The sequence below is a fragment of the Corapipo altera genome, unplaced genomic scaffold (genome assembly GCF_003945725.1).
Source record: "Corapipo altera isolate COAL_440 unplaced genomic scaffold, ASM394572v1 61029, whole genome shotgun sequence".
NCBI lineage: Eukaryota > Metazoa > Chordata > Aves > Passeriformes > Pipridae > Corapipo > Corapipo altera.
The window spans coordinates 406,924-422,260 of NW_020885027.1; the positions used below are offsets into that span (position 1 = coordinate 406,924).

Consider the following 15,337-nt stretch of genomic DNA (forward strand, 5'->3'; position numbering starts at 1 on the left):
ATATTTGTGTTCTGAACAAAAAGGGTACAAGAGTATTCACCTGAGATAAAGCTAGTATTTGAATATTTCTAAGTAGCAATGAGTTTCACTTGAGGAAAACTACTTGAAGCTTTAAAATATACATTTTACTATTATACAATATATGCAGTATAAGTAATTAAAATTGATGCTTACATAAAAGTCCTAAAAAAACCTCCACCAAATCCACAGTGTATCAATAATTTTAGTTACAAAACTTATGCTGCTTCATAACTTTTAAAAATTATGAATTTTAAACCCATTCTTCCAAAACTGATCTTTTGAGTACAATCTTTAAGAAGCAATAAACTAAAGCGTAAGAATTAGCTTATTAAAATTTAAATATATACATATTCACCAATTTAGAAAATAATGAAGCTTTGGAAAAAAATTTACAAAATTGATTATATTTGCTCGCACTGCTTAGAATAATGAACTATTCTAATCAGTTTTTCCTAAATGAAAAGAGTTGCTTCCTGAATGTATAAAGAAAAAAAATTAGTATTGAACTTCTAATTTAATAGCAATTTAGAACTGCCAAAAAGATGCATTTTATAAGGATTTTAAATACCCTTTCTGTTATCAACTTAGGTTGATCAGCATCTTCACTCTGAATCCTTCGAAAAGGGAAACTTAAAACAGGAAAAAGGCATATATAAAAACAGTAAACACTGACCTCCTGAGGCTCCTACAACAAAAGTATTCAAGTAGAAAATCTATACCGTTACTTAGCAGCGGCTATTTTTGTAGTTTAGCACACTAACAGCACTTTATTCAGTGTGTAAGGAGCAAATGAAGCTGTGCTTTTAGCATGCCAAGAGGCAGAAACACTGGAATGTAACAAACTCACAATTCTACCAGTATAAACGTTCAGTCAACATTCAAGAACTGTCAAGACTATACCACAAGAATTAAAATGCTTTTTATATATCCCATGATGCAATAATTGAATTATAACTGTTAATGCTGATTCAGAACTTTTCTTGCCTCAGATTAAACCCTAAATGGCTTCTGCAAATCTCTGCACTATATTATGCATTAGGAATATGGTTTTTTTGCTTTAAAATATACCACAAGAGAACTTACTGATACAACAGACAATTTTGTCAGTACTGTTTATTTCTGCTGTATTTTACTTGCTGTTATACCAGATCAGTTCACATCTGTACAAATACCTATTAAAATACTATGCGTAAAAGTGGCATCCTAAGCTAATCTGAGGTGGTTTTATTTGGTTAAAGGGCCTTTCTGAAATTTAAAAAGTTTAGTTAAACCCAGATTCTAGCTGTAATGCTACAGTATTATTTGGGTAGGTTTTCTATTCTACAATTTCTTTTAATGTCATTTCTCTGAAACTGTTCCCTAATGTTTAAACACACTCAAAATTATAGCCAATTTGTGTCTAAAATAATATCCTACTCATTTTTTTTCTTCTTCCAGAATTTGGTTTCAAAGTGGTTTTAGTGACTAAAACCATTACTAATTTTCTTCAGTGCTATTAGTTAAGAAAAAATTTTGTATTTGCTACCAAAGAAATGTAATTTGAAAGGAAGTTATCACATGCAATTTTGACCAAATTGAATAAATACTATATTATTAGCATTACTGAATGTACTTTATACAGTACATGTTCAAACTATTCTTCAGGCATAATCCATTCATATTTGCAAAGCCACAAAAACCAAAAAAGGATGGGATGAAGAATGGGACACATTTAAAATGTGCATGCATAAAAAAAACCCCAAAACTCTTTAAACAGCATTTATAAGTCCACACTCATACAGCTCAAACTTCAATGCAATGGCTAAATCATTTAACACTCAAAGAACAGAATCATGCAAAGAGCAGCAAGTTCTTAAAAGACAAAAACCACACAAAAACTGCACAGACAAAACCCCAAAACCTCCCCAAACAAACCACATAACACCAAAAAACCCATCCCAAACTGTTTTCCAATATCCAATTTTGCAATGTAAAGGTGTGAAAAGAAATCTATAAAAAGGCTGTTATGGCTTAGTTTTGTTTTGCAGGTTAATTATGCAGCACTTGAAAAATGGAAAGGTGCGGTTTCACCTCTGACCAGCACAGTTAAGTCTCTCCATTTTCCTTTATCATCATGGGATATTCTTTAAGCAATCTAAATTAATAAAGACTTGCCATTTTCAGATGAACACAAGATCAAGTGTACCAGTTAGGATTTCACATTTACAGTACATAAGAAAATACACATGGAAAGAAAAGTAAAGGATTAACTTAACAAAGATTTATTCACAGGAATACATGTAAGTAGAGAAAAAAAAAAAGAAAAAAAAACATCAACAGAAAAGCTAAAGAAATGAAATGAAGAGGATCCAAACCAACTTTCACTCTTTAGCTTTAAACTTGCACCCTTGTGCATTTAATTACATCACAAAGGGCCACCAACATGTGCCAATACATTGTAGATGCCCTGCATTACATCCACTAACTTAAACATTTCTAAGATCATGCTGTGAACAAAAATAAAGCATAAAAGGTAATACATTAAGTGGGAATAAAAGCAAATATAGTAATCGTCAACAACTTCTACAATTGTCTTTACGTACCAACTAACATTTATGCAGCCTTTAACGGGTCTTACCATGTAACTCATTTTTAGAGATTCTGCTAAAAATCACTAGCATATAACCATGCAGAAAGCACATCACACTGACAGCACAGAGGCTAATATTTTGCACAGTTATATCAGCTTTTCACATTGTGCAGGTTACACACAATATGATATGAATATTAATCTTAAGAGATCCTAAAAAGGTATTTCAAGGCCTAATTTTGAACTACAGAACTTTATAACTATATTCTTAAAAAAAAAGATCCACAAAATCTCAGCAAAAGAATTTTAAATGCAGGGCTATATTGAATTGGCAAACTGCAACATAAGACTGGGGCAACATAGGTAAATGAATACCAATTTCACTCTATGTGATGCAAGCATGCTACTTTCCCACTAATTTAAATTACTTCTGATCACTATGAGCCAGAATGCATGCCCGGACCTTAAACTGCATGTTAAGAATAATGCCTTACTCTAGAAATTAAATCTAATTAAGTACAATAACCAAATGATGATACTTTAATTTTTTTTAAATGCAAAAATTAAGATGTCAGTCTTTCCTTTGATGTGTCCCTCCCTTACCACAAAAATGAAAGGAGTGACTCATTTGGCAGCTTGCAGGTTACTTCATTTCATCCAGGTTAACCTCTTTTAATTTACGACAGGGTTTCTATACCGTATACTTCAAGTGCCTGCTCCTAATACTGATACAAGCTGCATTTTAATTTATTTAGTTATTCATTAACATGCAAATTATCTAGGAATCCCATTAAGCAGGATGAAACAATGTAGAAAACCCTTACTTTTAAAAGAAAAACATAAAAGAAAAAGAAAGCCTTTTACTGCTTGTGACCTCCATTTGTAGGTTTCCTTTATTGTGCGTAAAATAGTTTTCCTCTTTATGTATCCCTATGGTTCATTTATATGGTTCTTATTTTGGTACAATTCCCCACAATAGTCCAGAATGTGCTGTTTTGTTAATAACTTTTTTTCTTCTTCACATCCAGTGCAGAGTTGTAATAGGAGACTATTTCCACCCACAAAGGCTCCAGATGTTAAAACATTTCCCAACATCGACTTAATACAGTGACAGCAACACCTCCCTCCCACCCCTCCCAGTAGGGTTGGGACTGTACTGTATTCCCTACTGGTTCACCCTTCCCCCCAGTAAAGGGTAATGATTTCCCTGGGTGCAGAAGCTCCCTCATAGTCTCCCAGACTGAAGGACCTGTAAAAAAAAAGACAGAGGTATAGTTAAATCTTACCTTGAACCTTAATTGACAGATCAGTGCATAAACAAAGAGGTTTTTGCCTTTTTTAAGTGGTAGGTGCCAATCTTTAACATAAAACCAAATTTCTGCCGAGATTTTCCCTTTTAAGTTTGTTTAAGAAAAGAGCCCATTTATACCAGATAAATTAATGAAACAACACCATATACTTTAAAGCTACACTGACAATTCCACTACTGTGACTAAGCTTAGATTTAAGATAAAAGCAGTCCTATATATTCTAAAAAGCTTTTACCTTTTTAGTACAAGATTATGAGGTAGTTTGAGAAAGAATATTAAACATACCTTCTACTAACATAACATTTTCACTTTTAGGTGGATTAAACAAGATAGTTTGTACTGAGGATATACTATGGCTGAGACTAATTGACAATTTAACCTCTTTGGATTCCTCTCCATTAGGATGATTACCCCACTAATTTCAGAACTAAAATTCCATAATTTATAAATATATAATGTTTGTAATTGGTTTATTTTTAATCCATTGTTCAGATCAAAAATGTAAATCAAACAATTTCTTATGTCACTGTCTGACAAATCCTAGGCTGACTTTTTAAACAGATTTGCATGATTCACTCACATAATTTCAGCACAAAAATCCTAGAGCAAGTATCAAATTTATATAAAGACTGAATGAATAAACTTAATTTGCTCCCTTTTTCTGGGTAGTATAATAATCTCTTCACAGTATCACACTACATGTGAAAACTTTGATTTATACATTGTGCACAAACAGCATACAAAGCAAGGTGGTATAAGAATACAAGTATTCTAGAATGCACAATCACAGTTCTTTTCTGAAGTTGAATCATTCTCCAGACAGAACTATAACAATTGTGAATTGGTGCATAAAGTGGAACATGGTAATATTAAACACATCAGCACCCACAAAACATCAAGCTCTATAGCCAGGAGAGTTACAGATTATATACAACACCAGGCCTACTGACACCTGACAGGATGCATTTTTCTCAGAAGGAAAAGGGGTTTTGCACAGGAGCTTGTTGGGCTCCTTGATAGAGCTTTAAACTAGATTGGAACGGGGAAAGGGACAAAACCAGGCTTGCCAGTGATAAGCAATGGGATGGCATGCCAAAATTTGAGGGACTAAATGCTGGTGACATCCTTCAATCTGCTCCACAAGGTGTTGGCTACAATGAACCACACTTGAAATGTTTCTATAGCAACATGTGCAACTTGAGGAACAAGCAAGAGGAGCTCAAAGCCTTGGTCCAGTCCCTAAGATATGGCATCATGTCCTAGTTTTGGCCAGGACAGGGTTAATTTTTTACAGTAGCTGGGAGGGGCACATGGCCAGACCCTAATGCTATTTGATACCATCTCAAGTCACTTGCAAGGGGCAGGAGTAAGGGACTCACTCTCTCTCCTTTCAAGTCAGGGAGAAAGTATGGTGGGTGAAAAGGTCCAGTACTGGTTTACTTTTCATGTAAATTGTTTCTTTGTCTTATACCTTTTGTTATTAATATTGTTGCTGTTACTGTTCATTTTCGTATCTCGTTGCTTTTTCCAGTAAATTGTGCTTATCTCAACCTGTGGTTGTGTGGTTTAGGAGAGTCTCCATGGGGGCACTGAATTGGGGAGCACTATTCCTAAACCATGACACATTGGCATAAGCAAAACCTGGTGGGATGAGTCCTGTGACTGGAGTGCCATGTTGGATGGTTACAGGCTCTTTAGGAGAGATAGGCAGGGAAGGCCAGGTGGTGTGTGGCATTGTATGTAATAGAAGGGCTGGAGTGTATGGAGCTTGCAGCTTGCAATGGCACAGTTGAGAACCTCTGGGTAGGGATTAAGGGACAAATAATGCAGATGTCATAGTGGGAGTCCAGTATAGACCACCCAGCCAGGATGATGACACCAATCATAGAATGTTAAGGGGTTGGAATGGACCTTAAAGATCATCTAGTCCCAACTCCCCCTGCCATGGGCAGAGACACCTCCCACTAGACCACATTGCTCAAGGCCCTATACAACCTGGCCTTGAACACTGCCAGGGTTGTGGCATCCACAACCTCCCTGGGCAAGCTGTTCCAGTATCCCACCACCCTCGCAGTAAAGAATTTCTTCCTAATATCTGACCTAAATTCCCCCTCTTTCAGTTTGTACCATTTACTACTTGTCCTAGCACTACAGTTCCCGACGAAGAGTCCATCTCTGGCTTCCCGGTAGGCCTCCTTCAGATACAGGAAGGTTGCTATGAGGTCTCCAAACAACCTTCTCTTCTCCAGGTTGAACAGCCCCAATTTTCCCAGCCTGTCTTTGTAAGGGACGTGCTCCAGTCCTCTTATCAGCTTTGTGGCCCTCCTCTGGACTTGCTCCAATAGTTCCATGTCCTTCTTGTGTTTGGGGCACCAGAACTGCACCCAGTACTCCAGGTGGGGTCTCATTAGAGCAGAGTAGAGGGGCAGAATCACATCCTTCGACCTGCTGGCCACGCTTCTTTTGCTGAAGCCCAGGATTCAGTTGGCTTTCTGGGCTGTGAGCTGCTGGCTCATGTTGGGTTTTTCATCAACCACCACCTCCAAGTCTTTCTCCGCAGGGCTGCTCTCAATCACTTCTCCGCCCAACTTGTAGGTGTGTCTGGGATTGCCCTGACCCAGGTGTAGGACCTTACACTGTCTTGAACTTCATGAGGTTTGCATTGGCCCACCTGTTAAGAGTCCGGATTTGTATCTCACTGAGTTGTTTGATTGATGGGTAGAATCAACCATCTTGTCTGTCTGTGTGTGTTGGGGGAGGGGCCATGGTTGGGCCTGCAGCCTCATGGCAGTAAGGCACATGGTAAGGCTTGCAGCCAATATGGCTGAATCTATGGAGTGCACATGGCATGTGAGCCACGTGGCTGGGCTGTCAATCAAGGAAGGCCTGCCAGGTAGCCCACCCACACCACAACCCCTGGAGCCTCTGATTGGCTACAGCACCCCTCACTTAGGCTAGGGGGACACTGAATGGTCAGTGAACTGCCTGGAAGGAGTGGCCATGGTAGCCAAACTCTAGAAACAGAGATGCACAAGGTCTCTATCTTGCCTGGCCTGGTCTCCTGGAACCTGCCAACATGTGACCTCTTGGTGATAACTACATTTTTCTTTCCTCTCTTTCTCTCTTTATTCTTTCTTCTCTTAATCTCTCTTTTCTTCCTTTACTCTTTTTTTCCTCTTGTGGGTAACTTAAAACCTTTTGAGTGGTATTTCACTTAAGTTGTGGGTTGGTGTTTGCTGGGTGCAAAGAAGGTTCCCTCCTCCACAGAAATGCCTGCTGGCTTGTAAAACCCTTGTGGGGGTATAGAGGCATGTGGACAATGAGCCGTTGACCACAACTTTTTGTGTGCAGCCATCCAACCAGTTCTTTATCCAGAATGGTCCATCCATCAAATCTATGTCTCTCCAATTTGGAGACAAGGATGTCATGCAGGACAGTGTCAAACGCTTTGCATAAGTCCAGGCAGACGGTGTCAGTTGCTTTGCCCCCATCCACCAATGCAGTAGCATTACTTTGGGAGTTAATGAAAAACACATGAAGGACAACATAGTCAACGGTCACAGCCAGCATGGCTTCAAGAGCAGAAAGTCCTGCTTGTCAAACTTAATCTCCTTTTATTACAAGGTAATCCACCTAGTTAACCAAGGGAAGACAGTTTGGGATTTCAGTAAGGCTTTCAATACTGTCTCTCACAGGATCCTTCTGGACAAAATGTCCAGCACACAGCTAGATAAACAGGTCGTGTGATGGGTGAGCGACTGGCTCATGGGTTGGGCACAAAGAGTAATAGTGAATGGGCTAACATCAGGCTGGCAAGCGGTCACTAGCGGGGTTCCACAGGGTTCCCTCTTAGGCCCATTTCTCTTCAACATCTTCATAAATAATTTGGACGCAGGACTCAAAGGGATGCTAAGCAACTTTGCAGACGTTACAAAACTGGGAGGAGCTGTTGACTCCCTCGATGGCAGGGAGGTCCTGCAGAGAGACCTTGACAAATGAGAGATCTGGGCAATCACCAACCTTATGGAGTTTAACAAAGACAAGTGCCAGACTCTGCACCTGGGACAGGGCAACCCTGGATGTACGTACAGACTGGGGAATGAGAGGCTGAAGAGCAATGCTGCGGAAAGGGATCTGAGGGTCCCCATCAATGGCAAGTTAAATATGAGTCAGCAGTGTGCCCTGGCAGCCAGGAGGGCCAACTGTGTCCTGGGCAAAGCATCACCAGCCCGTCAAAGGAAGTGATTGTCCTGCTCTATTCTGCACTGGTGCGGCCTCATTGCGAGTACTGTGTGCAGTTTTGGGTGCCACAATATAAGAAAGATATTAAGCTATTAGAGAGAGTCCAAAGGAGGGCAACGAAGATGGTGAAGGACCTAGAGGGGAAGCTGTATGAGAGCAGCTCATTCTGCCTCCTCATGAGGGGAAGCGAAGGGGCAGGCACCAATCTCTTCTCTCTGGTGACCAGTGATAGGATCCAAGGGAATGGCAGGAAGCTGTCAGGGGAGGTTTAAGTTGGATATTAGGAAAAAGATTCTTCCCCCAGAGGGTGGTCGGGCACTGGAAAAGGCTCCTCAGAGAAGTGGTCACAGCACCAAGCCTGCCAGAGTTCCAGAAGTGTTTGGACAATGCTCTCAGGCACATGGTGAGATTCCTGGGGTGGTCCTGTGCAGGGCCAGGAGTTGGACTCAATGATCCTTGTGGGTCCCTTCCAACTCAGCATATTCTATGATTCTATGATTGCATAACATTTTTTATTCAATGCAAAGGTCATACAGTATGTGGTTATGAATGTATTTAACTTCTCATGGCTAAAGTGTCTTAAATTTGCTTTCCTATCCTAGGCAAATATGCCTGGCTTAGACCACATCCGTCATCTACTAATACATAAGGAAGCCTGTAACTTTAGTATGATGGCTTGAGGATTATAATAATCATTTTGCTTATTAAACCTAAACAAGCACTTTGTTACACCTACATTTCCAACCTTATCTTGATACATTACTGTGTGTAGAGAAAGATAGTGGTTCCAACATATCTGAAAAATTTTAGCCTAGTGAATTAATTATGTTTCGTATAATGTAAACAGTGAGGAAGACTTGTTATACAGCTCTGTTTAGCAAGGAAGATTAGTGTGCTTACCTCTAATTATGGGACTGCAGCTAAAGTGCATAAGGTTAAACTCCATAGTAAGCTGCAAGGCGCTCCTTTAAGGGAAGAGGAAACTGGTCAGAGAAACGCCTCCAATTATCATCCCCAACTTGATTTTTAAATCCATGAAGAATCTACAAATGAGAAGGGAGAGAGAAATCAAGATAATCATTAAACAGCAGATACGTGATCATTATTTACTAGCAGCATATGCAGTAAGCCACAAACTGCTGGATTGTGCATCTGTCCATTTGAATTCCTCAGTTTGATATTTAAATGTTACTAAGAAAGAAAGGAAGTCCAGGGGAACTTCCTAGCCTGGTTCAGCCTTTGAACTAATACCCATTGCTGGTCCTCCATGTGAGTGGTGATGAAGTCACAACGCAGAGTCCAAGGGTGATCAAAAGAGACTTTAAGGCTTTGGGACAGTTGGTGAGGGAAGCAGGAGCACAAGTTATTTTTTCCTCTGTTCTTCCAGTTGAAGGCAGTGACATTGGAAGAAACAGATGGACCCAGTCTGTACATGGCTACATGGCTGCTGTCACCACCAAAATTTTGGTTTCTTTGATAATGGGATGGCCTACATGGCACCAGGCTTGATGGATTCAGACAGGATTCCCCTCTGTCTTTGGTCAAGGGCTAGCAGGGCTTATTGATAGGGCTTTAAACTAGATATGACAGGGGAGGGGGATATCATCAGGTTTAAGGGTGATAAGGTAAGGGATGATATGCCATCCCACTCATACCAGTCAGATGCTAGAGCAAGCAAGAGATGCCCAGAGCCTAGAGGGGGATCAAAGGTCAGCAGGACAGAACCTGAAGGGCAGCACCAAGGAATTCCAGCCACTCCAGACAGAAAGTCGGCTTCATTGGGGGCCCAACTTAAATGCCTCTATGCGAATGTACGCAGCATGGGGAAAAAACAGGAGGAACTAGAGACATGCGCACACCTGAAGGGCTATGATCTTATTGGCATCACAGAGATGTGGTGGGATGATTCCTTTGACTGGAGTGCTGGAATGGAAGGATACAGGCTCTTTAGGAAGGACAGGCAGGGTAGATGAGGAGGGGGTGTTGCCCTCTATGTCAATGACCAGCTGGAGTGCATGGAGCTCCACCTGAGATGCATGGAGCTCTGCCTGGGGATGGATGAGGAGGTAACTGAGAGCTTGTGGGTCAGGATTAAAGGCAGGGCAGGGACAGGTGACATTACAGTATGAGTCTGCTACAGGTCACTCAACCAGGAAGACCAAGTGGATGAGGCCCTCCATAGACAGATAGAAGCAGCCTCATGTTCACAAGCTCTGATCCTCATGGGTGACTTCAACCACCCCAACATCTGTTGGAGGGACAACACAGCAGGGCACAGGCAATCCAGGAGATTCCTGGAATGTGTTGATGACAACTTCTTTCTCCAAGTGATAGAGGAGCCCATGAGGAGAGGTGCTATGCTGGACCTTGTTCTTGCCAACAAGGAGGGACTGGTGGGAAACATGAAGCTCTAGAGCAGCCTGGGCTACAGTGACCATGAAACTCTGAAGTTCAAGATCCTTGGGACAGCAAGGAGGGTGCAAAACAAGCTCACTACCCTGGACTTCAGGAGAGCTGACTTTGGCCTCTTCAAGGATCTGCTTGGTAGAGTGCCGTGGGATAGAACCCTGGATGGAAAAGGGGCCCAAGAGAGCTGGATGATATTCAAGGATGGTCTCCAGGCTCAAGAGCAATTCATTGCTACAAAGAGGAAATCAGGAAAGAACACTTGTGTGGATGAAAGAGGAGCTCCTGGACAAACTTAAACACAAACAGGTAGCTTACAGAGAGTGGAAGCAGGGAAAGGTAGCCTGGGAGGAATACAGAGATTCTCTGAGACGAAAGGGATCAGATTAGGATAGCTAAAGCCCTGATAGAATTAAACCTGGACAAAGACATCAAGGGTAACAAAGCAAGCTTCTTTAGGTACATCAGAGATAAAAGATCATGGCTAGGCTTCGCGAATGAAGATTTGGGAAGGGCTCTACCCACGTTTGTTACAAGCGCCCTGGTGGCTAAAAGGGCCAATACGAGACAGGCATGTCCGGTTGCAAAAAGCACAGCAGAAGGACTCCTTGGGTGGTATATTCTGCAAGACACGATTCTTTCTGCGTTGTCTATTCTCCTCAAGAGTGATCCTGCGTGCTTTCTCAAAAGAAGCAGCAGCGTTAAAGATAGTGTGTCTCCAGACCTCCCGATTGGAGGCCAGAATAGACCAGTTATGTTGATCAATATGGCCAAGGCTGAGATGTTGTTTCAGGGAGTCCTTTTTTCTTCTCTTCGGGGCTCCTCTCTTGCGGCAGCCAGTGGCAAGTTCACCATAAAGCAAGATCTTAGGGAGGCAGTAGTCCTTTATCCTGGAGATGTGTCCTGCCAAACGCAGCTGTGTTCTCAGCAACATGACCTCAATACTTGTGATTGCTGCTTGTTCTAGAACAGACGTATTAGTCACATAATCAGACCAGTGTATGTTTAGGATTGTACGGAGGCAGCGTTGATGGAAGCGTTCTAAGAGTTGCAGGTGGTGGCGGTAGATGACCCATGATTCAGATCCATATAAAAGAGTGGACAGCACAATGGCTCTGTAAACACTGATCTTTGTACTTTTCTTCAGGTGTTTATTTCCCCAAACTCTTTTATGGAGTTTTCCGAAAACACTATATGCCTTTGCTAACCTGTTGTCTATCTCTCCGTCAATCTTACCGTCCGAGGAGATGAGGCTACCTAGGTAATTAAACTGCTGAACTGATTTGAGCTCTGATTCGCCAATGGTGATATGGGGATGATGGAAGACTTCCTGAGGTGCAGGTTGATAGAGTTTCTGTCTTCTTTAAGCTGACTTCCAGCCCAAAAAGCTCAGCAGCGTCTGCAAAGCAGGATGTTAAACGCTGCAGAGCTGCTTCTGTGTGGGCGACAAGGGCGGCGTCATCAGCATAAAGCAGCTCACGGACAAGATGGTTTAAGGTCTTAATATGGGCCTTCAGTAGTCTTAGGTTGAATAGGCTTCCATCAGTACGATATCGAATGTAGATACCATCCTGATCCTCGAGGTCTGCCGTGGCCCTTTAGAGCATCATACTGAAAAAGACTGTGAATAGTGCTGGTGCAAGAACACAGCCTTGTTTAATACCACTGGTTATTAGAAAGGGCTCAGAAAGTGTGTCACCATATCTGACTTGGCCGTGCTGATCCTCATGAAGTAAAATGATCATTTTAAGGAACTTGGGGAGAACATCCTTAACGTTCCAAAATCTCCCTAAGACCTTTTCTGCTCACAGTATCGAAAGCCTTGGTGAGATCAACAAAGGTTACATAGAGACCTTTGTTCTGTTCCCTACACTTCTCTTGCAGTTGTCTGAGAACAAATACCATGTCTGTGGTATTCCTGTTGGCTCTGAAACCACATTGGCTTTCAGGTAGAATTCTTTCTGCTATAGCAGGTATTAGTCTGTTCAAGAGTATTCTTGCCAGGATTTTGCCAGCAGTGGAGAGCAGAGTAATACCACGGTAATTTGAACAGTCTGATTTAATACCTTTCTTCTTATACAAAGTGATGATGACTGCATCATGGAGGTCTGATGGTAGTTCGCCTAGTTCCCAACAGCGCACCACAAACTCATGAAATTTAGCATGGAGTGCAAGGCCCCCATGTTTCCAGACTTCAGGCGGAATTCCATCAACCCCAGCTGCCTTGCCAATTTTCACCTGCTGTATGGCCTTAAGAGTTTCTCCTAAAGTGGGGGCAATATCCAATTCATTCTTCACCAGTTGTTGTGTGATGGACTGAATTGCTGTGTCTTGGACTACACGACTAGTACTGAAAAGAGTCTGAAAGTGTTCAGACCATCAATTCAGAATGGAGGTTTTATCTGTCAGAAGCGTTTGACCATCTGCACTGAGTAGAGGGCTTTGGACCTGGTATGTAGGCCCGTATGCTGTTTTCAGGGCCTTACAGAATCCTCTGTGATCACCCGTATCTGCGCATAATTGTGTTTTTTCAGCTAGATTGATCCACCACTTGTTCTGGATGTCACAGAGTTTCTGTTGGAGCTTACTGCATGCAAGACGAAAGGCTGCTTTTCTTGTGTGACAGGATGGCAGTGCAAGGTGTGCTTGGTGGACAGTTCTCTTCTTCCTCAACAATTCCTGGATCTCTTGATTGTTTTCATCAAACCAGTCCTTGTTCTTGAAGGAGAACCCTGAGGATTCTTCAGAGGACTGCAGGATGCTGTTTTTAATATGGTGACAAAAGAAAAACTGTGGAAAACGTGGGTCCTCTCAGAAAGGATACAGGAGACCTGGTTATCCAGGACATGGAGAAGGTTGAGGTACTCAATGACTTTTTTGCCTCAGTCTTCACCAACAAGCATTCCAGCCACGTTGCCCAAGTTGCAAAAGGTGAAAGCAGGGATTGAGACTGAGTTCAAGACCATTTAAGGGAACCTGAAGTCGATTGGACCTGACAAGATACATCCATGGGTCCTGAGGGAATTGGCGGAGGAAGTGGCTAAGCCATTGTCCATCCTATTTGAGAAGTCATGGCAGTCCAGTGAGGTTTCCAATGTCTGGAAAAAGGGAAACATAAACCCCATTTTTTAAAAGGGGACTAAGGAAGACCCACGGAACTACAGGCCAGTCAGTCTCACCTCAGTGCCAGGCAGGATCATGGAGCAGATCCTTCTGGAAAGTATGTTAAGTCACATGGAAAATAAGGAGGTGACTGGGGACATCCACCAAGGCTTCACTAAAGGCAAATCATGCCTCACAAATTTGGTGGCCTTATATGATGAGGTTACAGCAGTGGTGGATGAGATTAGATATTAGGAAGAAATTCTTTATTGTGAGGGTTGTGAGATACTGGAGCAGGTTGCCCAGAGAAGCTGTGGATGCCCCATCCCTGGAAGTGTTTAAGACCAAGTTGGACAGGGCTTCGAGCAACCTGGTCTAGTGGAAGGTGTCCCTGTCCATGGCAGTGGGGTTGGAACTACATGATCTTTAAGGTCCCTTCCAACCCAAAACCATTCTATGATTCTATAAGTGCAAGGTCCTGCACCTGGGTCAGGGCAATCCCAAGCACAAGTATAGGCTGGGCAGAGAATGGATCCGGACTAGCACTGGGGAGGACATGGGGGTGTTTGTGGATTAAAAGCTTGACATGACCCAGCAATGTGTGCTTGCAGCACAGAAAGCCAACCGCATTCTGGGCTGCATCCAAAGAGGCATGGCCAGCAGGTCAAGGGAGGGGATTCTCCCCCTCTACTCCACTCTACTGAGACCCAACCTGAGTACTGTTCAGCTCTGGGGCCCTGTAGTGGGTTTCTGTGGCTGGGTTTTGGTAGCGGGGGGGGCTACAGGGGTGGCTTCTGTTAGAAGCTGCTAGAAGCTTCCCCTGTCCCGTGAAGCCAATGCCAGCCGGCTCCAGGACAGACTTCCTGCTGATGGCCAAGGCCAAGCCAATCAGGAGTAATAGTAACGCCTCTGTGATAACATATTTAAGAAAAGAAGGCTGTTGCGCAGAAGAATTCCAGCCAGGGAAGAGCGGAGTGAGAACATGGGAACAACAAGGTAGACACCAAGGTCAGTGCAGAAGGAGGGGGAGGAGGTGCTCCAGGCGCCGGAGTGGTGCAGACCATGGTGAAGCAGGCTGTTCCCCTGCAGCCCATGGAGGACCATTGGGGTGCAGAGATCCACCTGCAACCCATGGAGGAGCCCATGCTGGAGCAGGTGGATGCTTGAAGGAGACTGTGACCCTGTGGGAGGACCAAGATGAAGCAGGTCCTGCCAGAGACCTGCAGCCCGTGGAGAGGGAAGCCCATGCTGGAGCAGGTTTTTCCCGGGTAGGACTTGTGTCCCCTGTGGGGGACTGACGTCGGTACAGCTCATCCGTGAAGGACTGCACCCCATGAAGGAGTGACCCACGGGACAGCAGTTTGGGAAGAACTGCTTCCTGAGGGATGGACTCACGCCAGAGATGTCCATCAAGGACTATCTCCCGTGGGAGGGACCCCACGGGAGCAGGGGAAGGACTCCTCTCTCTGAGCAGCAGCAGAAACAACAACTGACCATAACCCCCATTCCCCGTCCCCCTGCACAGCTGGGAGGGAGGAGGGAGAATATGGAAGGAAGGAGGGGTGGGGGGAAGTTGTTTTTAAGACTGTTTTATTTCTCACTCTTTGGCTCATATCCTGTTAGTAATAAATTTAAGAACTATCCCCACTTAGAGTCTTGTTTTGCCCATGAAGGTAATCAGTAACTG

General features: G+C 43.0%; 1 protein-coding gene across 1 annotated transcript in view; it reads right to left on the minus strand.

Annotated features, from left to right (window-relative positions):
- Nucleotides 1–3,792: 3,792 nt before the first annotated feature.
- The window catches only part of LOC113959221 (transportin-1-like), a 91,068-nt gene continuing 79,523 nt past the window's right edge, over nucleotides 3,793–15,337 (minus strand). The window contains exons 23-24 of the mRNA XM_027668093.1: nucleotides 9,043–9,185; nucleotides 3,793–3,839 (exon numbers count right to left, since the gene is read on the minus strand). Coding sequence (XP_027523894.1) covers nucleotides 9,078–9,185 — 108 coding nt within the window. The 3' untranslated portion in view covers nucleotides 3,793–3,839; nucleotides 9,043–9,077. The remainder of the gene's footprint in view (nucleotides 3,840–9,042; nucleotides 9,186–15,337) is intronic.